This window comes from Paroedura picta, chromosome 2, assembly GCF_049243985.1.
Source record: "Paroedura picta isolate Pp20150507F chromosome 2, Ppicta_v3.0, whole genome shotgun sequence".
NCBI classification, from domain to species: domain Eukaryota; kingdom Metazoa; phylum Chordata; class Lepidosauria; order Squamata; family Gekkonidae; genus Paroedura; species Paroedura picta.
In genome coordinates this window covers 171,564,773-171,592,147 of record NC_135370.1, presented here as the reverse complement: position 1 = coordinate 171,592,147, position 27,375 = coordinate 171,564,773, and the positions used below count along the sequence as shown (strand labels likewise).

The following is a 27,375-nucleotide window of genomic DNA, read 5'->3' as shown; positions in this document are numbered from 1 at the left end:
AACCTGGGGGGTCGGGACCCCTTTGGGGGGTCGAATGACCCTTTCACAGAGGCCGCGGCAGGGCAAGCAGCTTGGCCGGGGGGAGGGCGCCGTCCACACAACCACCTTGCGGGGTAGACTGAGATAGAGCGTTCGTCAGTCTGGAGCAGCGGAAAAGAGCGAGATCGGCATGGTGAGATCAGAACTGAACTGAGAAACCCTGGGGGAAAACCCAATTTATATACATTTATGAACAATGGATCTTTACGTCATTGGTCAGTGTCGGTTTAATTTCTGGGAAAGAACACTTGCATCATTTTACGGTTGGGGGTCACCACAATGTGAGAAACTGTATTAAAGGGTCGCGGCATTAGGAAGGTGGAGAACCACTGATCTAGTCCAGCATCCTGTCTCATACAGGGGCCAGCAACAGGGCATAGAGTCCACAGCTATGCTTCCCAGACAGATTCCGCACGATCATGCCACTTCGGGTGCTTCTCGAAACTTGAAGGATGATTCAGGGGTTTCTCAGTAGTAAAGAAGTTGAGAAAAGCTGGCCTAAATAAACAGAATCAAGGCACAACTTAGCACCTTCCCCATATCTAGCCAACCTTCCAGTCCATAAAGTTAACAAGACTCCTTCACATCCGCCCTAAAACCAGTTTTATCCCTTTATTGCAGAAATCTGGCATGAGTCCCACTGAGCTCAAACGCTCACACTGGACTTTGGGCTGGTCTTAAGAGCTAGCTTGGTGTAGTGGTTAGAAGTGCGGTCTTCTAATCTGGCAAGCCGGGTTCGAATCCCCGCTCCTCCTCTACATGCAGCCAGCTGGACCACCCTGGGCTCACCACAGCACTGATAAAGCTGTTCTGATCAAGCAGTAATATCAGGGTTCTCTCAGCCTCCCCTCCCTCACAGGGTGTCTGTTGTAGGGAGAGGAAAGAACCAACTCTTCTTCAGTAATACCAGGGTTCTCTCAGCCTCACTTCCCTCACAGGGTGTCTGTTGTGGGGAGAGGAAAGGGAAGGCGACTGTAAGCTGCTTTAAGCCTCCTTCAGATAGAGAAAAGTGGCATACAAGAACCAACTCTTCTCCTTCAGTAATCTCAGGGCTCTCTCAGCCTCTCCTCCCTCACAGGGTATCTGTTGTGGGGAGAGGAAAGGGAAGGCGATTGTCAGCCACTTTGAGCCTCCTTCAGGTAGAGAAAAGTGGCATATAAGAACCAACTCTTCTTCTTCTAATGAACACAGCTGTTGGATACAGCTCCCCACTAGCCTCAGCCTAAATGCTGTAGCGACAGCAACTTTTAAAAGATCTGGAGACACGTGCTGGGAATTTTGCAGAGGGAAAGAAGCTGGTGTGTGTGTATATTTGCGTGTGCAGGCGCAGGTTTGAACGCGGCGTGAATTGCTGCTATGCAGCTCAATTCTTCGGACGCTAAGCATTCCCGTCCCTCCTGGCCTGCAGCTGCCAGAGGTTCTGATGTTGCCGCAGCAGGGGTCAAAGCGGCAGAGGCCACCCTGAAGGATCTTGCTGCAGCCAGCGAATTCGGGGAGGGGGAGGGATATGCCTCAAACAGACTGACTAAAGCACTCCTACTGCTGTTTGTCTCCCTGAAATCAGCTGCAGCAGAGGCCTATTCAAGCACTGACCGGACAGCAGACCAGCTTTTTGCTGCATCGTGACCCTCAAGACCAGGGGTGGTCAAACTGTAGCCCTCCAGATGTCCATGGACTACAATTCCCATGAGCCCCTGCCAGCTATGAATCACAGCGAACGCTGGCAGGGGGCTCATGGGAATTGTAGTCCATGGACATCTGGAGGGCCGCAGTTTGACCACCCCTGCTCAAGACGTACCATTATGCTCTCTGCATTCTTCTGTGTGTTAACAACAGCTGTCAAATCGCTTCCAACTTTGTCAGACCCTATGAATTAATCACTGGGTTAAAAGTGGGGAACAAATAAATTGACTTGGAAGCTCAAAAGGGTTAATCCACTATCCCCAATCCTCTGTGTTTCCCGGGTAAAGAGAAAAAGCTGTTCGGACAAAGTACACAAAGGCGATCTGACTCCGATGGTAACGAGAGAAAGAAATTTTACCTTTTTAATTTGTTTATCTTTTCAATTTATATACCGCTGCTTTTCCTAAGAACCCACGGCGGTTCACATAATAAAATGTTAAAAGCTAGTAAAATCCCATAAAACCTGCACTTTACGATATGCAGCAGTGGCGGCAACTTCTAATCCAGGGGTAGTCAAACTGTGGCCCTCCAGATGTCCATGGACTACAATTCCCAGGAGCCCCCTGCCAGCGTTCGCTGGCAGGGGGCTCCTGGGAATTGTAGTCCATGGACATCTGGAGGGCCGCAGTTTGACTAACCCTGTTCTAATCAATCGGTCCCCTCCCACCTTGTTCAGCTGGAGGCCAAGTCTTCTTCTACTGGGGAGTGGTGCAGATCTACTAAACCATGGGAAGGGGTCCTAGTTGCAATGCTGGGGTTCTGCCCTGGCCTCAACCATGCGCCTGGTTGAGGAGAACACAACGTTGTTCACATAGGTATGGCTAACTTATTGTGCACAGAGGAACTTCAAAAAATGTTAACCTGCGACAGCTCCAAGCCCAGGTAAGAGAGAGAACATAGGTCCTAGATAACATGAAGCACCGAATGCGAACAACAGCCAAACACAGCTCAACATCTAACCAATAAGAGGCTGGGGCCTACAGCCAGATATACCCCAGTGAGAGGATTCTCTTCACCCTTTTCCTCCCAGGGTTACAATATCCAACACGAACATCGTCCAAAATGTCCTCTTCTCAACAGCCTTGCACAGGTCTTGCAAACAGAGGCGCTTGGCTTCCTCGTCTATCTCAGGATGGGTCTTCCCCTTTTCCCTGCTCCCTTTCTCCTAGTCCGAATGTCTTTCCCAACGACTCCAACCTTCTTGGAATGGGACCAAATGTTCTCCCTTTAGTAGTCTTAGCTTCCAGCAGACTTGGTTGACCCACCTTGAAATTCAATTCAATTCAAACACCTTTATTGGCATAATCAAAGCAAAACATCTGTGTAAAAGGCAATTCAGATCCCAGACCGCTTGGAGAAAATCTCGTGGAGGAATTTTGCGATGCCTTCGGTTTCTTGAGGATTGTGATCCAGTAAAAGAAAGTGCTCAACTGTCAAAGGACCATAAATCTTGCTTGTCCCCACGAGAGGAAATACGTACCGTTCTCTGAGATGGTTGTGTTGTTCACAGAAGAGGAGGATGTGTTCCACTGACTCAGGTTTCTTTGCAGGACATGAGCAGAGTCTGTCGCCATATTGGATTTTGGCATATCGGCCTTTAGTCACTGCTGTTGGTAGAAGGTTTAGCCTTGCTAGCATAAACAAAACACTTGAGGGAAGCCGATTTTAAAGATGTAAAGTACTCCGGAATCCTTATTAGATAGATTCATGAAATTCCAACCTACATCAAGTCAAAGCTGACTCATGGCAATCAAAGCAGGAAACGAACAGAAGGGGTTTGCCATTGCCTACCTCTGCTTAGCAACTCTAGGCTTGCTTGGTGGTCTCCTAGTCAAGGCTGATCCCAGTTAGCTTCCAAGTTCTAATAAGATGGGGCTGGCCCAGGCCATCTTGGTCAATGCTAAATAATTGAGTGCCATCCATAGAACCATAGAACCATAGAGTTGGAAGGGGCCATACAGGCCATCTAGTCCAACCCCCTGCTCAACGCAGGATCAGGGGGTTGGACTAGTTGGCCTGTATAGCCCCTTCCAACTCTATGATTCTATGGTTCTATCCAGTTGTAACTGAGTCACAGCGACCCCTGAGCATTACAAAAACTGAGATGTGAAGCCACAGTCAGTTAGGCTGTTAATTGGCCATGCTGCTAAAGCTGCACCCAAAAAAAAGTCTACTAAAGGGGAAAAGATGTGAACTCCCACTGGAAATATAAAAAGCAGTCGCAAGGATTCTCTAATACCAACTTGCCACAGACGTTCCTCGAAAACAAGAGAATCACGGGGAGGCAAGCTAAAGCAATTGTTCTGCAAGCAGAAGCATAGCTTTATTTCCAAAAGAGTGTTAAGATGACGGAGGCTACGAGAAGAACCACGCTGGAGAAGTTATCCTCAAGCTGTTTGCAGCACTTGGTTTTGTGCCGCTCTAGAATAAGGCCTCGCCCGCTCCAAAGCTGTGGAAGGAACAGTCAAGTCCATCTGGCCATCCAGCAAGGACAATTTTGATTGGACAAGCAAGGCCACGAAGGTGGCATTTCTCGACTGTGCTAAAAACGTATTTGGTGCCGTTTATCTACACAGGGAGGTCCAGCTTTCTATGAATCGCAGCGCAAGAATCCCGAAGGAGGGAATGTGACGAAATAACAAAACGTCGCAAACTGTTAAGGATTCCGAAATAAAGAAGAGGAAGCATTGCTACAATCTTGATTACTCTTTTTTTTTTTAAGGATAAAACACAAAACACAACAAACAAACCAGCCAAAAGCAGCCCCCAAACAGCCCCCTTGCTTTAATTTCCTCCTTCTCCTTATTGAAGTTTAATACACATTATCTCGGAGCTACCAGAGCTGGGAAAATTGCTGGATAAACACTTGTGCTTAAACCCAGCGGAATGGCTGCACGCCAAGCATAATGCCCAACTTCCCCCAGTTGTGAAATGAGCTGTTTTTACACACCAAAGTAACCACGCAGCAGGCCTGTGGAGCCGAGAGACAGCCGACGGAGATGACTGGGGCTGTCCCCCTCTTGTACAGACATCCATCCAAATACCAACATCTGCTGTGCCACAATTTACTTTTTACACCACATTTAGCAAAACAGCGCCTCTCGACTGCCGACGTCGTTAAAAGGCAAGGAACAACAAATAAATCGTGTGACGGCGGGGCCCCATCAGACCATCGCGCAAAATTAAAGAGCAGCTTCCCCCCCCCCTCTTACGGGAGCGTGAGCTTTACTTCCCGATTTACTCGGCTTCTCTTCTCTGGGCGTTAAAAAGGCGAGAGAGAAGCCATTTGTTATTTCGGGGGAAAAAGAAAAGGAATGGGGTGGGAAGGGGAGGGGAGGGGAGGGGAGGGGAGGGGAGGGGAGGGGAGGGGAGGGGAGGAGAGGAGAGGAGAGGAGAGGAGAGGAGAGGAGAGGAGAGGAGAGGAGAGGAGAGGAGAGGAGAGGAGAGGAGAGGAGAGGAGAGGAGAGGAGAGGAGAGGAGAGGAGAGGAGAGGAGAGGAGAGGAGAGGAGAACACACAAGCCAGATTCCTATCAAGTATGACAAGCACAATCTGTCATTACAGTGGAAATTACAGTTGGGAAGAAAGAGGGGCTGACGCTAGAGGCAGAGATTGTCATTGAGACATCACAGTTGGCATCAGAAGTCTGTCTGTCTCTCTCTCTCTCTCTCTCTCTAGCACAAAGCTAAGAAAGATTACAGGAGGCCTCGAAGCTCCTGCCTGCTTTCCCTTCTGCACAATCCAAAGACTCATTTTTTGGGGATGCACAGTAAGGGATTACGTCCTGCAAGCAGTTCTTTGTTTAAAGAAATCGCCGGGCTTCTGCCTGCCGTCTCTGCAGGCGCTCACAAACGCAGACAGACTTCTTGTGCATGCAGCGTGTGCGAGCAAATTTAGAAGCAGCTCTAATCAATCTGCATTAGCTCTCCCTGGCTCACATGGAGTGGCCATCACCCCTGGCCTTCCCTTCTGTTTCGCTACAATAAATGAACCCAGGTTCTCTTTTGGAAGCGCCACTGAAAGAGACAAAGAAACCCCGGGGTGAGATCAAGGATTAAGGCGCAGGAACCCCCGAGGAAGATCCAAAAAGACCTTCCAGTGCTTACACTGCAAAAGAAATAGGGGTGCAGGGAAATGCATTCCTACAAGAAGATCACAATCCCATCTCCGGGTTTTGCGAGAGGTTAAAACCCATCTTTGAACTGCTCCTCACCCAATTTGGCCAGCAAAACGCAACTGCAAGCAACTCACTCTTACTATTGTACTCAGAACAGTATCAGAAGAGTTCTTGAGCTACTCTTCAGGCGTCTGAGTAGCTGTCAATACTTGGAGGAAATGGAAAAAAAATACAATTATCTTAAAAAGGGTCTTCTCCACAGGAAAATGAAAACTTAAAAAAAAATTTAAAGTGAAAGATTTTCACCTACTTCCAAGCGCCCCTCCTTTCTACAAAAGGATCTGGATGTCCCCATGTAGTCACTGCCTGTAAGGCACCATGGGACAAGGAATTTTTAAACATTTCTGTGCATGGTTTCCTCAGTCAGTTTCCCTCCCTCATCTCTAGCAAGTCCGAAAGCAGCTTACAAACATCTTTTCCTTCCTCTCCCCACAACAGACACCACCCTGTGACGCATGCGGGTCTGAGAGGGCTCTAAGAGAACTGCTCCACAAGAAAAGCCCTAAGAGAACTGTGACTAGCCCAAGGTCACCCAGCTGGCTGCATGTCGACGAGCGGGGAATCAAACCCAGCTCTCCAGATTAAAGGCCGCCACTCTTAACCACTACACCGCGCTGGAGACTGACCTCCCAGCTAGAGAGGACAGATGTCAGCTCAAAAACTGAGGAACGGCAGATTGCACTAAAAAAAAAAAACACATTAAATTTAATCTACAAAGTTGTTGCTCTTGTGTTTGCCCCATTCGCATCCTTGCAAGCAGACTGCTTTTTCATTCCCGAGTAGGCTTCAGTGGAATTTTTTTAAAGACTATATATGTTTGCTAGGTTACCGGGGCCATTGGCAATCTCACTTTTGGCAAGCAGCAAGAACAGCGCCCGGCATAGACCATCGCTCTGGAGCCACAATTGAAGCAAATGTGCCGGCAATAAAGCGAAGGCAAAGAGAACCTCTTTCCAAGGGCTCTTATGCGGAGTCTCAGCAGCCATCAGGAGGGAAACTTCCCCACGCCTTCTTCTGTAAACCCCTCCTTCTTGATAAGCAGCAGGCCCCAAAGGTTATCTTTAAGGCTCCCTCCGATGAAAACAAAGCAATTTCACATGGATTTGTACAGGACAACTCATTCACACTGACCCAGCTAAAACACTGCTATCATTTCGAGATCACTTGTAATCCAGGAGATCTCCAAGTGCCACCGGCAGACTGGTAACCCTATCTGACACACACAATTGATTAAAAAGAGCATTTATTCAAAGTTCCCAGTGGATCTCCATTAAGATATCAAAGTTCTGGCTTTAAAAATATCCAAGGGTTTTTCCTCTCGGCATCAACCAGTTATTTCCAAACTCTGCAAGGCACCCCGGTTGGATCCAGAGATGGTTTTGGACAACATGTTTTGGCTAGACTGGTTCTGCATCCTTAACACCAGTTTTTGTTCGGGAGAGGGGAGGGAGGGCACACCCAAAAGACCACTGACAGAACAAATGCACAGTCAGATAGAAGAAGAAGAAGAGTTGGTTCTTATATGCCGCTTTTCTCTACCCAAAGGAGGCTCAAAACGGCTTATAGTCGCCTTCCCTTTCCTCTCCCCACAACAGGCACCCTGTGAGGGAGGGGAGGCTGAGAGAGCCCTGAGATTACTGAGGAAGAAGAGTTGGTTCTTATATGCCACTTTTCCCTACCCGAAGGAGGCTCAAAGCGGCTTACATTCACCTCCCCTTTCCTCTCCCCACAACAGACACCCTGTGAGGTGGGTGAGGCTGAGAGAGCCCTGATATCACTTCTCGGTCAGAATAGTTCTATCACTGCCGTGGCGAGCCCAAGGTCACCCAGCTGGCTGCACGTGGAGGAGCGCAGAATCGAACCCGGCATGCCAGATTAGAAGTCCGCACTCCTAACCACTACACCAAACTGGCTCTACACCAAACTGATAATGTTCACAAGCAAGCAGCCAAGAATCCCATACTGCCCGTCCCCTCCTGCCTCCACAAAAGCTATGGGGTCCTGATTTTCTCTGTGTTTTCATCCATCAGTCTGGGAAATTTAGGCAAATCGCCAACCCAAGCCTGGTGCGTGAGGGAAATGCTGTCTTGAGGCCTACAGTTCACTCCACACCTCAGCTCTACCATCTTGACATGTTCTCACCATACAAGAACCCCTGGGCACACAATGAGGTTAATGAATCGTAAGCTTAGAATAGAAAAATGAAGTACGTCTTTGCCCAAGGAGTCATTACCATGTGGCATTCACTGCCACAAGAAGCGGTGGTGGCCACAAGAGGGGGCTGGATGAAGATACGTAGCAGAGGTCCATCAGTGGCTATTAGCCACAACATATCGGTGGAACTCTCTATCCGGGCCAGTGATGGTCTGTATTCTTGGTGCTTTGGAGCAACAGTGGGAGGGCTTCTGTAGTTCTAGTCCTACTGGAGGACCTCCTGATGGCACCTGGGTTTTAGCCAGTTAGTGACACCTAGTGTGGACTGGATGGGCCATTGGCCTTATCTAACATGGCTTCTCTTATGTTCTTATGACACTGTTTTAGATCACTTGGCATTGTCTTCTCCAGTGGCAGCTGCAGAGTCCCTGGCAGAGAAGCTTTCACATAACCTACAACCTGAGCCTCTTAACTGGATATGCTGGGAATTGAACCTAGGGCCTTCTCCAAGCAGATGCTCTACCACAGAGCTGGGGACCCACCCACCATGCAGTCTCAGGTTTTTGTATATCATATAAGAAAGCAGTGGTCCCCAGAATGTATGTGGCTAGAAGACCGGTAAAAATCAGTTTGCAAAAATTAAGCTAGAGTTCCTATCAGGATTAGCATAGTTTGAAAAGAAGAAGAGTTTGTCTTCCTCGATGCCGCTTTTCTCTACCTGAAGGAGTCTCAAAGTGGCTTACAGTCGCCTTCCCTTTCCTCTCCCCACAAGAGACCCCCTGTGAGGTGGGTGAGGCTGAGAGAGCCCTGATATTCCTGCTTGGTCAGAGCAATTTTCTCAGTGCTGTGGCTATCCCAAGGTCACCCAGCTGGTTGCATGTGGGAGCGTGGGGAATCAAACCTGGTTCACCAAATTAGAAGTCCGCACTCCTAACCACACCAGCTGGCTAAAAGCAAAAAAGAGGTCATATTTCCTGACTTGTCTACCTTAAACAAGCCATCACTATTATGACTCTAATTTTAAATACCCCTACTATTTAAGCAGTGATAACTGCTACTAACTAGAAATATTCCTGGCCTTTCTACACAGGAACAAAAGAACTGGGTTTTTCTGCCATGTTTTTCACCACCCAAAAGAGTCCCAAAGTGGCTTACAAAAACTTTTCCCTCCCTCTCCCCACAAGAAAAGCCCTGTGAAGAAGGTGGGGCTGAAGAGAGCTCTATAAGAACTGCTCTGTCAAAACATCTTTAAGAGAACTGTGACTAACTCAGTATCACCAAGCTGGCTACACGTGGAGGAGTAGGGAATTAAACCCGGTTCTCCAGATTACAGGACGCTGCTCTTAACTACTACACCACGCTGCCCTCAAAGAGGACATTTTCATCAGGTTTTTAAAAAGAGCCCAAAAGAGGACAGACGCCCAAAAAGAGGATGTGTCCTCTAAAAAGAGGACATCTGGTAACCTGAGTCACTTTACATCCCCATCCTTTTTGAGCCTGCAGACACATTTGGAACAGACACAGCACAACAAAATGGCTGCCACAAAATGGCTGCTGCAGGAGGCGGAGACAACCGCAACATGATCGTCTTGGCTTGAGTCCAGTAACGCTGTGCATCTCTTTGGGCTGTGGTGGCAGCTGCTGCCAAATTTCTCAAAGATATCCTGATTTCTCAAAGATAGGGCAGAATATAAATCCCATAATCAAAAAATATTGTTGAAAATCCGCACAGCCAATCAAATCTCCAATAGTCAATCAAAAACCTTGCAGGGCAAAATCCCTACCTGGCCCTGTGCTCATCCAAAAACACTAGGTTGGTGCCAAAATAAGTGTCAGCAGTTGTTAGGTGGGGACCCCTGCTTAAATGTTCACCTTACAGATTGGCTAGTGTCCCACAGGTTCATGTTAAAAGTTGACAGCTGTTGTGACACTGTGAATCTATACTAGTGTTTTTGTTATAATCTGTTATGTTCAATTTTGGAACAACTTATGTTACTATCACTAGATTTCGATATATACCCACGACGTTTTATATAAACTGCCCTGAGCCTTATGGGAGGGCAGTATAGAAATTTAATAAATACATAAATAATACACAAACCTACATTATGTATATATGGCCCCCAATTTTGTTTCCTCTGAATTGCACTATTTTGTTTAACTTCCTCATACTTATTCTCACTTCCCATTTTTTGTGGCATACCAAAGTCCCTAGAGCAGGGGTAGTCAAACTGCGGCCCTCCAGATGTCCATGGACTACAATTCCCAGGAGCCCCTGCCAACGAATGCCAGCGAATGCTGGCAGGGGCTCCTGGGAATTGTAGTCCATGGACATCTGGAGGGCCGCAGTTTGACTACCCCTGCCCTAGAGGATGTTTGGCTTCTACAGGGACTCTTCTGAGAATTAGAAGCATAGAGCTGGAAGGGACCTCCAAGGTCATCTAGTCCAACCCCCTGCACAATGCAGGAAATTCGCAGCTACCTGCCCACCCACAGCAACCCCAATTCCATGTTCAGATGATGCCCCACCAGGAAAAAAACCCAGAATCCCTGGACAATCTGGCCTGGTGGAAATTTGCCTTCCAATTCTTTACCTGGGCATGCAAGAAGGGGCCAAAAGAGCCAAGCACTGGCCACACAATCACAATCTGCCTAAGTTCACAGAATCAGCATTTCTGCCAGAAGGCTATCTAGCCTCTGCTTTAAAACCTCCAAAGAAGGAGAACCCACTACCTCCCAAGAAAGCCTGTTCCACTGAGGAACTGCTCTAACTGTCAGGAAATGTTTACGGTTGTTGAGACAGAATTTAGAATCATAACAGTTGGAAGAGACCTCCTGGGTCATCTAGTCCACTATGCAGGACACTCACAACCCTATCGCTCATCCACTGTCACCCTTGAACCTTCACAGAATCAGCCTCTCCGTCAGATAGATATCCAGCCTCTGCTTAAAAATCTTCAAAGATGGAGAACCCACTACGTCCAGAGGAAGCCTGTTCCACTGAGAAACCCCTCTAACTGTCAGGAACTTCTTCTGGATGTTGAGACGGAATTTAGAATAATAGAATCATAGAGTTGGAAGTTAACTCCTGGGTCATCTAGTCCAACCCCCTGCAGTATGCAGGACACTCACAACCCTACCGCTCATCCACTGTAACCTGCCACCCCCTTGAGCCTTCACAGAATCATCCTCTCCGTCAGATGGCTATCCAGCGACTGTCTAAAAATCTCCGAAGATGGAGAACCCACCACCTCCCGAGGAAGCCTATTCCACAGAGAAACCGCTCTAACTGTCAGGAACTTCTTCCGGATGTTTAGTAGTGGTGGTGGTGGTGGTGGTGGTGGTGGTGGTGGTGCTGGTAGTAGTAGTAGTAGTAGTAGTAGTAGTAGTAGTAGTAGTAGTAGTAGTAGTAGTAGTAGTAGTAGTAGAAGAAGAAGAAGAAGAAGAAGAAGAGTTGGTTCTTATATGCCACTTTTCCCTACCCGAAGGAGGCTCAAAGCGGCTTACAGTCGCCTTCCCTTTCCTCTCCCCACAACAGACACCCTGTGGGGTGGGTGAGGCTGAGAGAGCCCTGATATCACTGCCCAGTCAGAACGGTTTTATCAGTGCCGTGGTGAGCCCAAGGTCACCCAGCTGGCTGCATGTGGGGGAATGCAGAATCGAACCTGGCATGCCAGATTAGAAGTCCGCACTCCTAACCACTACACCAAACTGGATCTTGTAGAAGTATCCACAATTGCTAACGGAGCAGTCTCCTTGTCTATCCTGCCAGGTCTTTTCCCCCCTCACCAGTTGCAACGACAGAGGGCAGCACCAGTCAGGTAACCTCCCTGGGAAAAGTTCAGCTCAAACCACCAAAATCCCACGCTCCAAAACCAACCGCATGTAGGTGAAGGATGAATGTTAATGCATTGCACGGAGCCAATGTTTCCCACACATCCCAGCTCAGGCAGTGTACCCTGAGGGCTAGAGAGTCATCCGTGGATATCTCAACCCCAGTTTAACAGGGCAATAAATCACACACTGGAAACGTTTTATAGAAAACTGCCTTCCCCGTGTGAAAAAGAAGCAGATTCACAGAACGACGTGACTCCGAAGTCCTGACAGAAAAGTGTTTGGGTATAGTATTCAGAAGAGGACCAGGGGAACAAGAAGATAAGTTCAGACTACTCCCGGTTAAACAGCAGAGCGCCTGCTTTGCATGAAGCAAGACCAAGGTTTAAATCCTTGGAATCCCCGGTGAAAAAGATCTCAGCTATCTTGCGTGAAATCCTGGTTCTACCTAACTATTAGATTTTTCGTCCTCTCAGCTTTCCTTTGAAGCCCTCAAGGTAGCTTATGTGGTTCTTCCTTTCCCTCAGGTTCTCCTAACAAACAGAAAGCCATCACCTGGCCCACCCAGAGAGTTTCGCAGCAGAATGAGGATTTGAACACAGCTCTCCAAGGTGTGGCACTCTAGATCTGGGCTCCCTGGGTTCATCTGAATGATCTGATTGCCTCACTCCCATATTAGCAACCTGATGTCCCTCGGCTAACATGGGGCGGTTTGGGAGGGAGGGGGGGTTTAGTGGGGCTAGTTAGTGCCCACCTGTTGCCTAACATTGATAAAGTTGATAGTGGATTGGTTTTAATGGTTCTAACTATGAGTTTTATTGCAATTTTTATCTCATAAATCGCCGTGAGCCTAAGGGAACGGCGGTATAAAAGTTGAATGAATGAATGAATGAATGAATGTATTAATGAATGAATGAATGAATGAATGAATGAATGAATGAATGAATGAATGAATGAATCAACCGATCAACCAATCAACCAATCAACCAATCAACCAATCAACCAATCAACCAATCAATCAAAATGTGCTCGCCCGTCTGCTTCCCACTAAGGAGACCAAGAATGTTGACATCACTAATAGTTGGCTGTTTAATTGCTTTTAAAATGTTTTTACGTAACTTAATGATTTTAAAATTTGTTGTATTATTGAATGTTGGATTACTGTACTATTGAATGATGTAAACCTCCCTGAGATGGCAGGTCCAATAGGGGCAGGTTATCAATCCAACAATAAGTAGATTTTTATTTTTAAAGAATTGGTTTTTATACCCCGCTTTTTAATTGCCCGAAGAAGTCTCAAAACGACTTACAATCACCTTTCCTTCCACTGATAACCATCTTCAAGTATTTTAAAAGGCTGCCATATGGAGGATGGAGCAGAGTTGTTCTCCCTTGTCCAAGAGGGACAGACCAGAACGAATGGGATGAAATTAATTCAAAAGAAATTCCGTCTAAACATCCGGAAGAAGTTCCTGACAGGTAGACCAGTTTCTCAGTAGAACAGGCTTCCTCAGGAGGTGGTGGGTTCTCCATCTTTGGAAACTTTTAAACAGAAGCTGGATAGCCATCTGACAGGGAGGCTGATTCTGTGAAGGTTCAAGGGGGTGGCAGGTGACAGTGGATGAGTGATATTGTGAGTGTCCTGCATAGTGCAGGGGGTTGGACTAGATGACCCAGGAGGTCCCTTCCAAGTCTATGATTCCATGATCACACCGAGGTTTCTGGTGTATTGAGTTATGGACAGCTGCCCTCTGGGAGCCAGATTTTGTTTCTTATTTGACTGCAACTTGACGTTATATTCCACACCAAGCTAGCAGCTCAAGGTAGCTGCAACTGAGGGAGGCGTTCCATCATGGTTTCCCAGCCAGCACGCCTCGGGATACATTCATGCAGACCCTTCCTATAATGGTGCAGGAAGTCCAACAAATTATTCCACAAGATGAACAGTGTGTTTATGTTCAGCCGGGCAACGTTATGTGAATGGCCGGTTTCATTTCAGAAATGAATGTTTGCATTGTCGGTTGTTTCGGGGAACTTTTTTTTTTTAAGTTATAAAAAAGAAAAACAAGCTATTCTGCTCTTGTGTGTGAATGTGCTTTAATGCTGGAAAAACTTGTAACAGAGGAAGGAACCGTTCCAGGGGCCCGAAAACCTACAAAAAATTCTTACCATAACTTTGGCACAGTACGCTTTTTCTAATGTCACAAAAGCCCATTATACTGGGCATTATGTCGTTCTTTCCCTTCACCCCACCCCTCCCAAAAAGTCATGCTGCATTTGCTTACTAAGTGTGATGGCTGAATGTGCAGCGGGGGGCGGGGTTGACATTCATAGGCAGGGGAAAATGAAGCATGATAGAAAGAAATGAAATCAGATGTTAATCTGTATAGCAAGGGTCAGCATAGCTATGCTGATTTTTTTTAATATGCTTTGACAGCTACTAGCACCGCAGTACAAGGATCTCCACTGTTTGAAGATAAGCTGCAGCGGCCATTTTGTGGCTGGCTCCGCCTCCCGTGGCAGCCATTTTGTGGCTGTGTCCACCATACTGTGTCAGAATGCCAAATGAATCCAGTGGATTAAATAAGTTTACAACTCCTGCTGTAAAAAAACAGGGACTCCCCCCCCCCCGTATGTGGGGTGTGTAGGGCGGTCAATGATCCAGGAACAATTTAAGGTGAAGCTCAAGGGACACTTCATAAGCTAATTCTAGGCCATAGTTAAGGCTTCTCCATTTACTGTATGAATGCGCTTATACCAATGCCCTTCTAGTGCCATCTTCTCCCATCAAGTGAAAACTCTTTCTTAAAAGAAATTTTTGATGTGGAAACACATCTACTGGCGCACTCCCTGTAACGGAAATGATAACAGATGTGACGTCTCTTTGTCCCGCCCCCAGCAGTAGCAGACAGGCAGGGGGGGAAAGGAGAGCGCCAATAGAAGTAAAAGGAGTCAGCCATGGAGCAGACAGCTGAGGCGGCAGTGGTGGTGGAGGAGGACCGAGCAGGGTGGAAGATGGGTAGCAGAGCCATTTTTATACTGTATACTTGTAATTTTAACTTACTTGACTACTGAGGATGACCCTTGGGGTCGAAACATGTCTGGTCTTTGTTCCTCGTATATTCCATTTTTGTCGATTGTATTACGTTACGAAGTATACATACATGATATTTTATTTTTGTTTTGAGCTTTCGTTATGTGCACGTAGTTCTAATAAATATATTTCCATTTTAAACAAAGCAAAACAAAACTGTAGCTCAACCTTTAGGTTCCTAAACCCCCATCCTGGACCATCCTACTGGCGACTGGAGATCTTTCTCCCATGTCCACCCCCCAGAGGTGCTATTTTAAGGGGGGTTAGTTGTTTTTAAGCCGCCGCATTACATTATATTATTATTATTATTATTATTATTATTATTATTATTATTATTATTTAATATTTAGACCGCCCTTCTCCCAATAGGTCTCAGGGCGATTTACAACATAAATAGTTAAAACACAATAAAATCCCCATAAAAACCCCAATTAAAAGTTACATATCACATATCACATAACATATAGCGGCGGTGGTCACAATTCTGATCTTAGTTCAGCCTGGTGGAGAGAATAATGTTCAGAAGAGGGTGGCACCAATACAATACATCTAACCATGATCTCGGTGTTAGAGATCTCAATATTGGAAGATCTTGGATATCTTGGATTGTATAGGAGATTTTAGATTGCATATTTTAGGGGAATTTTATCCGGGGGTTTTACTTGTTGTAACCCGCCACGAGCCTTGTGGGAGTGGCAGGCTAAAAATTGAATAAACTAACTAAACTAAACTAACAGGGAGGACAGGAGACTCAAACAAGCTATAGAGACCTAAAAAAAACCCCTGTATGATAGTTCTGTAATCCTCCTCACAGGAAGAGGCAAAATTAATTGACTCATTTCTGACTGAATGATGAAGTGTCAGAAACTAAGAAATAAAAGTACCCATCTTTGCGTGTGTGTGTTTTTCCTGCTTAACCCACGTTCCCAATTTGGGTGGGAATGAGGTCAACCGTAGCTATCAATACCTGCCCCTCCCCCCTTCATCTTTATTATTAAAATGTTATGTCCAGCATCAGGGCAGCTCTCCCACTAATCCATCAGAGGATCCCCTCCAATACTGAGATCTCTAACATCGAGATCATTGTTAGATCTATTGCATTGGTGCCACCCTCTTCTGAATATTATTCTCCCCACCAGGCTGAACTTAGGGGAAAGTCGGGTAAATACGATCAGAATTGTGACCACTGCCGTTTATATGTTATATGTGACTTGTTGTTGATGTTAATGGGGGTTTTTATGGGGATTTTATTGTGTTTTAATTGTTTATGCTGTAAACCGCCCTGAGACCTATTTGGAGAAGGGCGGTCTAAAAATTTAATCATCATCATCATCATCATCATCATCATCATCATCATCATCATCATCATCATCAAGCCCATCATCTGGCGCCCTTTTCGGAAGCCTGGGTCGGCGAGGCAGGCAAATACTTTGGCCTGAAGGCCGCCCACCCAGCTTTGAAAACAGGAAGCGCCAGCATTCAATTCAAACTCCTAAAAAGTGGGGAGCAGCCTTTGCCTTCTGCAGGTTTTGCTCAGGTTTTATTTTTAAACTAGAAGCCACCCCCTCCTTTTGAGCATCCACACAACATCCAGCCTGAGCTGTCCACTTCCTGTGTTTTCCCCTGCAGGGCTTGTGCTGTGATCTTTCCAAACGCTGGTTTGGGGGGAGACTGCGGTCAGAGCTCCTTTGCATGCTACGCGCGGGCAGGAAGGCGCACGGTTTAACATATCCTGCCCGCATCAGTGTGAGCTTCCTTACCGCAGTGCCACACTGCTGCTACCCACACAAACACTGTACGAGGACTTAAAACAACAACACGGTAATGGTACCTCCCAGCCAGCTTAAACTGTTGCAAGAGATCAACTACTGGTTATATGCTATAACAGTATTTCAATTACTTATCTTAAACAACATATTGCTATAGCTCATGCAATTGACATGATGCTGTATTATGCCCCCCGCAGGGCTCTATGCTCTGCGGGTACTAATTTGTTGGTTATTCCCAGGGAGGCACGCCTGGCCTCGACCAGAGCCAGGGCCTTTTCGGTCCTGGCCCCTACCTGGTGGAATGAGATCCCGGAGGAGCTGCGGGAGCTTTCGGCGTTCCGCAGGGCCTGCAAAATGGAGCTCTTCCGCCAGGCCTATGGTTGAGGCCGGTGAGGCAAGGAAGAGCTGCCGGGCCCCCCAGCGTTCATAGCGTGGCACCCACTATAAGATCTGTGTGCCCTCTTCCTACTGCTACGTTATATTTTGAGGGATTAGCCGGGTAATGACCGCTTTTTTAGAGTCTGTTTTAGGAGTTGTAGCGATGTATCTCGGGATAGCTTTTAATGGGGGTTTTAATGAGGGTTTAACGGACTGTGTAAGCTGTGTTTAGTATGAAGGAAGGAAGGAAGGAAGGAAGGAAGGAAGGAAGGAAGGAAGGAAGGAAGGAAGGAAGGAAGGAAGGAAGGAAGGAAGGAAGGAAGGAAGGAAGGAAGGAAGGAAGGAAGGAAGGAAGGAAGGAAGGAAGGAAGGAAGGAAGGCTACTGATCCCCAGCCCACATGAAGTTTGCCTGGTCTCGGCCATGACCAGGGCCTTTTTAATCCTGGCCCCCGCCTGGTGGAAGGAGCTCCCAGAAGAGCTTTGGCCCCTGACGGAGATGTTCCGCCAGGCATTCAGTTGAGGCCAGTCTAAGGGAGGATCTTGGGCCCCTTTTCTCCAACATCCAATATTTAATGTCTAACGCCTACCTGGGATGGCAGCCAGGAGGGATTGTGTGTGTGTGTGTGTGTGATATGTTTTAGTATGGCTGAAATTGTCTGCAGATTCTTGTAATTTTAATCTTTGTATTTAAAATTTGTTGCTTGCTCCTGCAAGTTGGCTGGTCCAGGAGTGGCAGCCTATAAATCTAATAAATAAATAAATGAAGAAAAAAAATGGTAAAACAAATTCAGATGGGTAGCAGTGTTGGTCTGAAGCAACAGAACAAAGTTTTGAGTCCAGTGGCATTTTTAAGACCAACGAAAGTTAATTCTGGGTATTCAGTTTTGGTTTTTTATGGGTGGAATCTTAGGGGCTTGCATCATAATCCATCCACAACATGAGCTCAAGTATGTTTTTGTCGAGTTCTACAAAAGAATAAGAGTCCAGAAGCCCCTTAAAGATCAACAAAATTAATGGCAGGGTAGGAGCTTTCAAGACTGACTGGGGCCAAGGGACCAAGCCCTATGAAGATAGGTTGAGGGACTTGGGAATGTTCAGCCTGGAGAAAAGGAGGTGGAGAGGGGACATGATAGCCCTCTTTAAGTATTTGAAAGGTTGTCACTTGGAGGAGGGCAGGATGCTGTTTCTGCTGGCTGCAGAGGAAAGGACACTCAGTAATGGATTTAAACTACAAGTACAATGATATAGGCTAGATATCAGGAAAGAAATTTCACAGTCAGAGTAGTTCAGCAGTGGAATAGGCTGCCTAAGGAGGTGGTGAGCTCCCCCTCACTGGCAGTCTTCAAGCAAAGGTTGGATACACACTTTTCTTGGATGCTTTAGGATGCTTAGGGCTGATCCTGCGTTGAGCAGGGGGTTGAACCAGATGGCCTGTGTGGCCCCTTCCAACTCTATGATTCTATGATCGTAACTTCACCCAAGCTCCTGCCCTGCCACCAATTCCCTTGGTTCTTAAGGCGCTACCTTAGTCTTGCTCTTTTCTCCTGCTACGGAATAACACGGCCACTCATCTTGAGATATCTCCATGCTGAGCTCTGAAAAACATGACCTCCAGTGGCTTGAACAGAAGTCTGTTTGACCTTAGACCATTTCTGAATAATAAAAACTAGCCAGTTATTAGAGCTTCTGCCACAAGGCTTGGGTGAGCTCATCCTTGCTGGATATCTCCAAGTTCTCGCCTGCAGCCTAAGCTTGGATTAGAAAAGGGCAACCAAAATGACGAGCTGGCCTTCTCCAACGGCAACCTCTCCGGTCCCTAGAAGGGTTGGGTGCTTCGTCGTGCTTCAGCAACCATGGAAGCCCAAGGCAGGCAGCGCTGCGGAGGAGAAGGGCGCGCTGGCTCCAGTGCCACCCTGACCCTCCCCTCCACGGCGCGCGCCATCTCAGGCTTCCACGATTGCTGAAGCGGCCGAAGCGCACCAAAGCACCCAACCCCAGTCCCTAGACCCACACCCGTTCACCCCAAACATGGACTCTCCTCATCACAGGCCACTGGAAGAATGGTCCCATCACAGGCTCTTTGACATCCTTCACTACACGATTCAGTTGTGGCCAGTTAGTCAACATATCTGAGGTTCCATTACGTTTCCCAAACTCTGAGTAACTATTGGGTGTCCTTATGCTGTTGACTTGTTGGGTGGCGAGAGTCGGCTGGGCTGACAGTAAGCTTGGTGCAGTGGTTAGGAGCGGCGGCCTGTAATCTGGAGAACTGGGTTTGATTCCCCGCTTCTCTTCTACATGCAGTCAGCTGGGTGACCTTGGACCATCCACAGCTCTCTCAGAGCTCCCTCAGCCTCACCTACCTCACTGGGTGTCCGTCATGGAGGGAGAAGGATAGGCAGCTGTAAGCCACTTTGAGACACATGAGGCCTGCTGGGTGACCTTGGGCCAGTCACAGTTCTCACAGAACTCTCTCAGCCCCACCTACCTCACAGGGTGTCCTATTGTGGGGAGAGGAAGGGTAGGTGCTTGTGAGCCACTTTGAGGCTCCTTCGGATAATAAAGAGCAGAGTAGAAACAAGACCAGCTTTTCTTCTTTCTCCCTCATGTTCCATGATGCCAGCAGACAGCCAGGGCAACCCTCCTGTGCAGGTAGCCTAGCCAAGCTCCACTGGGATGGCACCAGCCAGTTCCTCCATGGTCCGGAGCGAGGCTGGTAGAGCTCCGCTCATTCCAGCAACAACCACCATGGCTGGGGCCAGTGCGGGGAGCAGTCCTGTACAAACCTTCAGCCTAGGGGATAAGGAAGTTTACCTATTATCAAAGGGTTGTCACAGGAGGATTGCAGGCACAGGAAGTGCCTCGGGCAATAGAAAACACTCTGCAGAAGGTATCAGTGCATCTAATCTCCATGTGTGGATCGCCGTGCAGATAGTAAAATCTGCAGTACAGGGCAAGGCCTGAAGAGAGAGCAGCCTTAGAAGGCAAGCAGAAAAATAATAGGAGAATTAAGAAAGGGGAGAGAGAGGAAGCGTGCTGCAGGCAAGAGATGATGTTTCATACATGCATCCAAAATGCACTGTATACCTACAAGCTTGCATGATGTCAGGCTCCAGTTTGGGTTATCGTAACAATCCAATACATTCATAGAATCATAGAATCATAGAGTTGGAAGGGGCCATACAGGCCATCTAGTCCAACCCCCTGCTCAACGCAGGATCAGCCCTAAGCATCCTAAAGCATTATGCAACATTGACGCACACCAACCTCATGGCATCCAGCCCTCTCAATTCCTGGCAAATAGATGGGGAAGAAATGGAGGTAGTGACAGATTTTATTTTCCTGGGCTCCAAGATCACTGCAGATGGGGACTGCAGCAAAGAAATTCAAAGACGCTTGCTCCTGGGGAGTAAAGCTATGACAAATCTAGACAGCATCCTAAAAGGCAGAGACATCACCCTGCCAACAAAAGTGCGTCTAGTCAAGGCTATGGTATTCCCAGTTGCAATGTATGGCTGCGAAAGTTGGACCATAAGGAAGGCCGAGCGTCAAAGAATTGAGGCTTTTGAACTCTGGTGCTGGAGAAGACTCTTGCGAGTCCCTTGGTCTGCAAGGCGAACAAACCGGTCAGTCCTAGAGGAGATCAGCCCTGCCTGCTCCTTAGAAGGCCAGATCCTGAAGATGAAACTCAAAGACTTTGGCCACCTCATGAGAAGGAAGGATTTCCTGGAGAAGAGCCTAATGCTGGGAGCCATCGAGGGCAAAAGAAGAAGGGGACGACAGAGAATGAGGTGGCTGGATGGTGTCACTGAAGCAGTCGGTGAGAGCTTAAATGGACTCCGGGGAATAGTAGAAGACAGGAAGGCCTGGAGGATCATTGTCCATGGGGTCGCGATGGGTCAGACACGACTTCGCACCTAACAACAACAAAAGCAATCCTTCCAAAAAGATTCACACATGCATACCTTCCTCCCGCGCATCAACGCCACCAGCATGTGAGAATTTTGGTTTACGGGAATGCAGAGTGACCCGTTATTCCGCCCTATAGTCTCCACACAACCCCGTGCTTAGCCGTCACAAGAATGCCGCCTGTCCCTGGAAAACGTCCTCCCCGCCCATGTGCTACAGCCGCTGCTGTGTGCTTTCATGCGCTGTGCACAAGAAACAAGAGGAAGCGCTCTGTAACTTCTGCTTCTGCGTCTCCGTGTGACTAAGCCCCGGGGGCCATCGCAACAAGGGTCACAGGCTACTCGGCGGCCCCGTTCAAAGCGGACGCGTTCATTCATGAGATCCGAAAGCCGAAGCTTTGAGGTCAGGGGATGTGACTGGTCTTTCCACAAACCCACATCTGCTGGACTGGAAGTGGGACTTCCGTTCAGCAAGTGACTCACGGTCTTGCCAGGAACTGCTAAGACAAACACAGAGGAAGGAGTCTCATTTCGCTTCTCCATTTAGAGCTGGGGGGGGGGGAGTGGAGCGGCGGCAGGGCAGGGGTGGAAATCTCGTCCTGCCGCAGAGAAAACTCAGCAGTGGGATTTAGAAGCAGTTTCCTGCTTCCAGGTTTAACATTACGCCTGCTTGAACACAGGGGGTGTCGGCTAGGCTGTTGGAAGCCGAAGGCAAACCAAAGGGGTGTCGCCAGTCACTGAAATAAAAATTAAAAAAAACAAGGCCAGGGAAATAAGGCTTTCTCAACCAGGATGTGAAACCCTGAGGTTTCTTGACAGCCCTGGAAGGGTTTCCTGAGTGGGTGGGAGTTGAGCATTTTTTTAATGGCTTTTAAAAATGTCTTAAACAGTGCTCAGCTGATATGACCAAATATGGTCATGGCAGGCCCCCCCCCCAATGATTGATTTGATTGTATTTATATGCCACCCTCCCCGAAGGCTCAGGGTTTACATGGAACAAGAAAAACGATACAGGTAACATCATTTCTAGAACAGCAAGGTGAATAAGTTCACCTGCAAGGTGAATAAGTTCAACAGCAAGGTGAACAGCAAGGTGAATTAGTTCAGCGGTGGAACAGGCTGCCTAAGGAGGTGGTGAGCTCCCCCTCACTGGCAGTCTTCAAGCAAAGGTTGGATACACCCTTTTCTTGGATGCTTTAGGATGCTCTGGGCTGATCCTGCGTTGAGTAGGGGGTTGGACTAGATGGCCTGTATGGCCCCTTCCAACTCTTTGATTCTATGATAACAACAACAACATTAGCATAATAACAACAACATTAAGGAATGGTGGAATTACAAGGAGCCTTAGCTCAACTCTTACTGAGACCCAGTATGTTGTATAGATTTGTAGCAGTCGGAGTAGGAGGGGGGGATAGGGGGCCAATTGGAAGTGAAGGTTTAGGTCGACCTCAACCAAATGCCTGGCGGAGGAGCTCCCTTTTGCAGGCCCTGTGGAACTGTTGAGGCTCCGTCAGGGCCCTGATCTCCTCTGGGAGCTCGTTCCACCAGGTAGGGGCCAGGATGGAGAAAGCTCTGGCCCTGGTTGAGGTCAAACGGGCTTCCTTGAGGCCAGGGACCACCAGGAGGTTGGAGGTGGTAGAGCGCAAGGCTCTCTGAGGAGTGTAGGTGGAGAGGCGGTCCCTCAGGTATACTGGGCCCAGACCACATAAGGTGATAACCAAAACCTTAAGCCTGATCCGGAATTCAACCGGGAGCCAGCTCAGCTGCTGGAGGATGGCCTGGATGTAGGACCTCCGAGGTGTTGCTGTGAGGACCCTGGCTGCCACGCTCCAGGCCAATTGCAGTTTCGGGATCCAGCATGAAGCATACAGCGAGTTACAGAAGTCCAGTCTAGAGGTGACCGTCGCGTGGATCACTGTGGCTAGGTGTCCTGGGGCCAAGTAAGGCGCTAGTAGTTTGGCTTGGCGAAAGTGGTAAAATGCCAGCCCTGCAGCCATCGTGATCTGAGCCTCCATTGAGAGCTGGGGGTGGGAAGGGGCGGGACCCCAGGTGGGTGTGTCCACAGCTATGCTTCCAGACCATTTCTGCACTTCTGAGGTTTCTTGAAGCTTTAGGATGCTTTAGGATGCTTAGGGCTGATCCTGAGTTGAGCAGGGGGTTGCACTAGATGGCCTGCATGGCCCCTTCCAACTCTATGGTTCTATGATTCTATGGCCTGTATGGCCCCTTCCAACTCTATGATTCTATGGCCTGCATGGCCCCTTCCAACTCTATGGTTCTATGATTCTATGGCCTGTATGGCCCCTTCCAACTCTATGATTCTATGATTCTATGGCCTGCATGGCCCCTTCCAACTCTATGGTTCTATGATTCTATGGCCTCTATGATTCTGATTCTATGATTCTAAGCCTAAGAAATGTTTCAGGGGTTTCTCATCGATAGAAAAATCGAGAAAGGCTGGCTTAAACTAACACCAGTGATCTATTTATGCAGTTCTCGCTTCTACCAAACCAGTTTCTAATCTGGGGTTTCCTTTTTTCCATTGTTCTTCTTTGCATTTCTTGCATCTTACACAGCTCCTATTATACCGGTTTCGAAATCTGTACCTCAGCCATACTACAGCACATTACATGATTTTACATTATTCTTCTTTGTGTTGCTTCAGAATTCCTAATCCGCCTGGAGGCCAGGCTAAAAAAAGCAGATCATCTAGTTAGTAAATAATTGAAGAGGTGCCAAAGCATTTTGCAAGCCACGCTGCACCAAGCCTATTCGGAGATCTAAATAACAACCGCAACTGCGCGAAGAAATGAATTGCGCCACTGTGCAAGCCCTGCGGGAAGATGTCCCCGAGGGTCTCTCTCTCCAGTGGAATCTAGAGGTGTCCTATGAAAGAACATTAGACCTAAACCATAATAATAAAACTCAACCACAGTAGTTACTCATGTAACTGCCCAGAGCTGCAAAGACATGGGCCGTATAGAAATCTAAATAAATACAATAAAATAAATATTCCACTGCTGAACTACTCTGACTGTGAATTTTTTTCCCTGATATCTAGCCTTTATCGTTGTACTTGAAGTTTAAACCCATAACAGATAGCTTCTAAAACAACAATCCCACCTGCCTCTCACCATGCGCAGGTGTCATTTTTCAGAGCAATTTCAGAAACGTGAACGATTTGTTCTTAAAAAAATATGTTCTTAAAAAGAAGAAGAATGACTACAACCATCACCATTTTATTGGTTTACTGTAGCTCTGACATTACAATTAATTAGCCTTTTTATTTTATGGTCTTCTCGTAGAATATAGTGCGTTTTCTAAAACGGCCGAGGGACCGTTTCATGGAGCTTACCGATCAGATAAAGGAGGAAGGGAGGGGGATGAGAAGAGAAAGCCACAAAAAGATGAATAAGTAAAGGGATGGTGACTGACTGTTAGAATCCTAAAGTTGGACAGTACCTCTAGGGTCATCTAGTCCAACCCCCTGCAGAATGCAGGAAATTCACAACTACCAGCCCGCCCACAGTGACCCCCTTCTCAAATCCATCATCTCTGGCCAATCTGGTCTGGAAGAAATTCACCGTCTTATTCCAACCTAGATATCAGTATTTCCCTAGGCATGCAAGAAAGGGCCACAAGAGCCAAGCAATGACACAATCCCTTCTGCCCATCCATTCACAATCTGCCTAAGTTCCTTCAATTTAGGGAAGGGATACAGCCGACAGGAAAAGCGAAAGTCTGATAGCATGTTCCTTGCACCAAAATAAGTTGGAATCTCCTGAGATACTTGGCCAAAAGTGGACCGTGTCCCACCTGACACAGGAGTAAGGATGGACACTTACCCCGTTTGTGGAGCCAGCCTTCCTTTACGATGGCGACTTCATTCATAATGGCAGGATGTCTTTCGAGCGAGCGGCCGATGCCAGAAGTTCAGCCCCCAGCCACGCAAGACGCGGCCTGCCCCCTCTCCTCGTTCTCCTTTTCAGCTGTCCCTGAAAGGAAAAGGGGGATAAAAATCACTCTTGATCGACTGGAACAAGCAATAAAAGATACACAAAAGAAACTGCTGTAAACAAGAGGCGGCATACAAATTTTTAAGCTTCCTTTCAAAGTGAGGGCAAAGGGGGAAAGAGTACGGCAACAAAGAATGCAAAAGAAACCAGGGAAGGTGAAGTCATAGCTTGGGGTGGGGGGGTTCCAAGCTGTTCAAAGAGGCCAGGGCATGAAATACGGAAGCGGCCTCAATACGAAAAAGCCGCATGAGTCAGACACGGCAAAAAAGAAATGGATTGTTGACAACATTAAACAGACACTCTACTGCCAGCCATACGCCTGAGTCACATTTTTTGTCAAAATCAGTCTTTCATTGAAAATTTGGAGGTGGAAACTGCTTGCAGACAACTTAGGTCCACCTCAGAGGGTTTTCAAGAGACGAACAGAGGTGGTCGGCCATTGCCTGCCATTGCGTCATGACTGCGGATTTCCTTGGTGGTCTCCCATCCAAATACAGACCTGGGCGGGCTCGGCTTAGCTTCTAAGATCTAGCAAGACTGAGCTAACTGGCCCAGCTACATTTACCAAACTATTTAATTGCTATGCCACACTGCAAACCTTAGACTCAAAGAGTTGGAAGGGGCCATACAGGCCTTCTAGTCCAACCCGCTGCTCAAGGCAAAACCAGCCTCAAGCATCCAGGAGAACGAACTTAAGAGAACCGTGACTGGCCCAAGGGCACCCCGCTGGCTGGACGTGAGGAGTGGGGAATCGAACCCAGCTCTCCAGATTAGAAACAGCCACTCTTACCCGCTACACCAGGGGTAGTCAAACTGCGGCCCCCCAGATGTCCATGGACTACAATTCCCATGAGCCCCTGCCAGCATTTGCTGGCAGGGGCTCATGGGAATTGTAGTCCATGGACATCTGGAGGGCCGCAGATTGACTACCCCTGCGCTACACCAAGCTGGCTCTCTCGGCTCAACGGTGCATTTTTCTTCATGGAGAATACGAAGAGTCAGCTCCCGAACTTTCAGTAGCTGATTCAGGTCAGAGAAACCTTTGAGACGGTAGCATTTTCAAGGACACCGCGTTACTTTCATGCCCCTGATTTGCCCACAGTTACCCGCAATGCATTCAGACACAGTGAACAAACATCGATTTGTTCACAACGAGAGCAAGTCAAGAAGTCCTCTGGCTCACATGGCTACTCTCGCACCCTCCCGAACGCAGTGCAGAGACTGAATGTTTGTTTCCTTGTTCCTCTGCGGAAGGGAGCGCCGATTCTCGAAAATCTCGATTCCCCGAAAACATCTCGTCCGTCTCTAAGGGGTTGCTGTCGTAGCACAGACCCATGGGGTTACTCTCTGAAACGATCTTCCTGGTTTGGGCCTATCTGCTGGAACATGCGAACTGGGAAACCTCTCTTGCTTACGGGACAGAATCCGAAACAACAGTTTGATCCTGGTTTCTAGGCAAGAGAACAAGTCGCGGTTTGTCCGATTCAGACCTTGCGGCAAGCTGCAGGGAGCCCCAAATAATGTAGCATTCACACTCTGTACTGGCACAGAGAATAAATATGCGGCCTGTGTACCTGAGGGACCGCCTCCCTGCCTGTGCCCCCCCCCACAGAGCATTATGCTCAATCAATTCCACTATGCTTGTGAACCCTCTTGTGGCGCAGAATGGTAAGGCAGCTGCCTGAAAGCTCTGCCCATGAGGCTGGGAGTTCGATCCCAGCAGCCGGCTCAAGGTTGACTCTGCCTTCCATCCTTCCGAGGTCGGTAAAATGAGTACCCAGCTTGCTGCTGGGGGGTAAACGGTCATGACTGGGGAAGGCACTGGCAAACCACCCCGTATTGAGTCTGCCATGAAAACGCTAGAGGGCGTCACCCCAAGGATCAGACATGACCCGGTGCTTGCACAGGGGATACCTTTACCTTTACCTTTATGCTTGTGATCCCTAGCCCCAAGAAAGCGTGTCTGGCCTTGACCAGCGTCAGGGCCTTCTCGATCCTGGCCCCCACTCGGTGGAATGAGCTCCCAGAGGAGATGAGGGCCCTGCAGGAGCTAGCGCAGTTCCGCAGGGCCTGCAAAAGGGAGTTCTTCCGCCAAGCCTTCGGTTGAGGCCAGTGAGCCAATAACCATCGACCGGGCCCCCCTAGACGCCTCCCCTGCCAGATACGCCGCCTAATACAACCCAAGGTGACCCCAAGTCTGGCCACCTCATCAAGTGATGTTCTAAACCAGGAGTAGTCAAACTGCGGCCCTCCAGATGTCCATGGGCTACAATTCCCATGAGCCCCTGCCAGCGAATGCTGGCAGGGGCTCATGGGGATTGTA

At 48.0% G+C, this 27,375-nt stretch overlaps 1 protein-coding gene across 3 annotated transcripts in view; it reads right to left on the bottom strand.

Moving 5' to 3' along the window:
* Positions 1–27,375, bottom strand: part of AKT1 (AKT serine/threonine kinase 1) — a 127,702-nt gene that overhangs the window by 75,563 nt on the left and 24,764 nt on the right. For all 3 annotated transcript variants that reach the window (XM_077323842.1, XM_077323844.1, XM_077323843.1), the window contains exon 2: positions 24,882–25,031. In XM_077323842.1, the coding sequence (XP_077179957.1) occupies positions 24,882–24,927 (46 nt within the window). In that variant the 5' untranslated portion in view covers positions 24,928–25,031. The remainder of the gene's footprint in view (positions 1–24,881; positions 25,032–27,375) is intronic.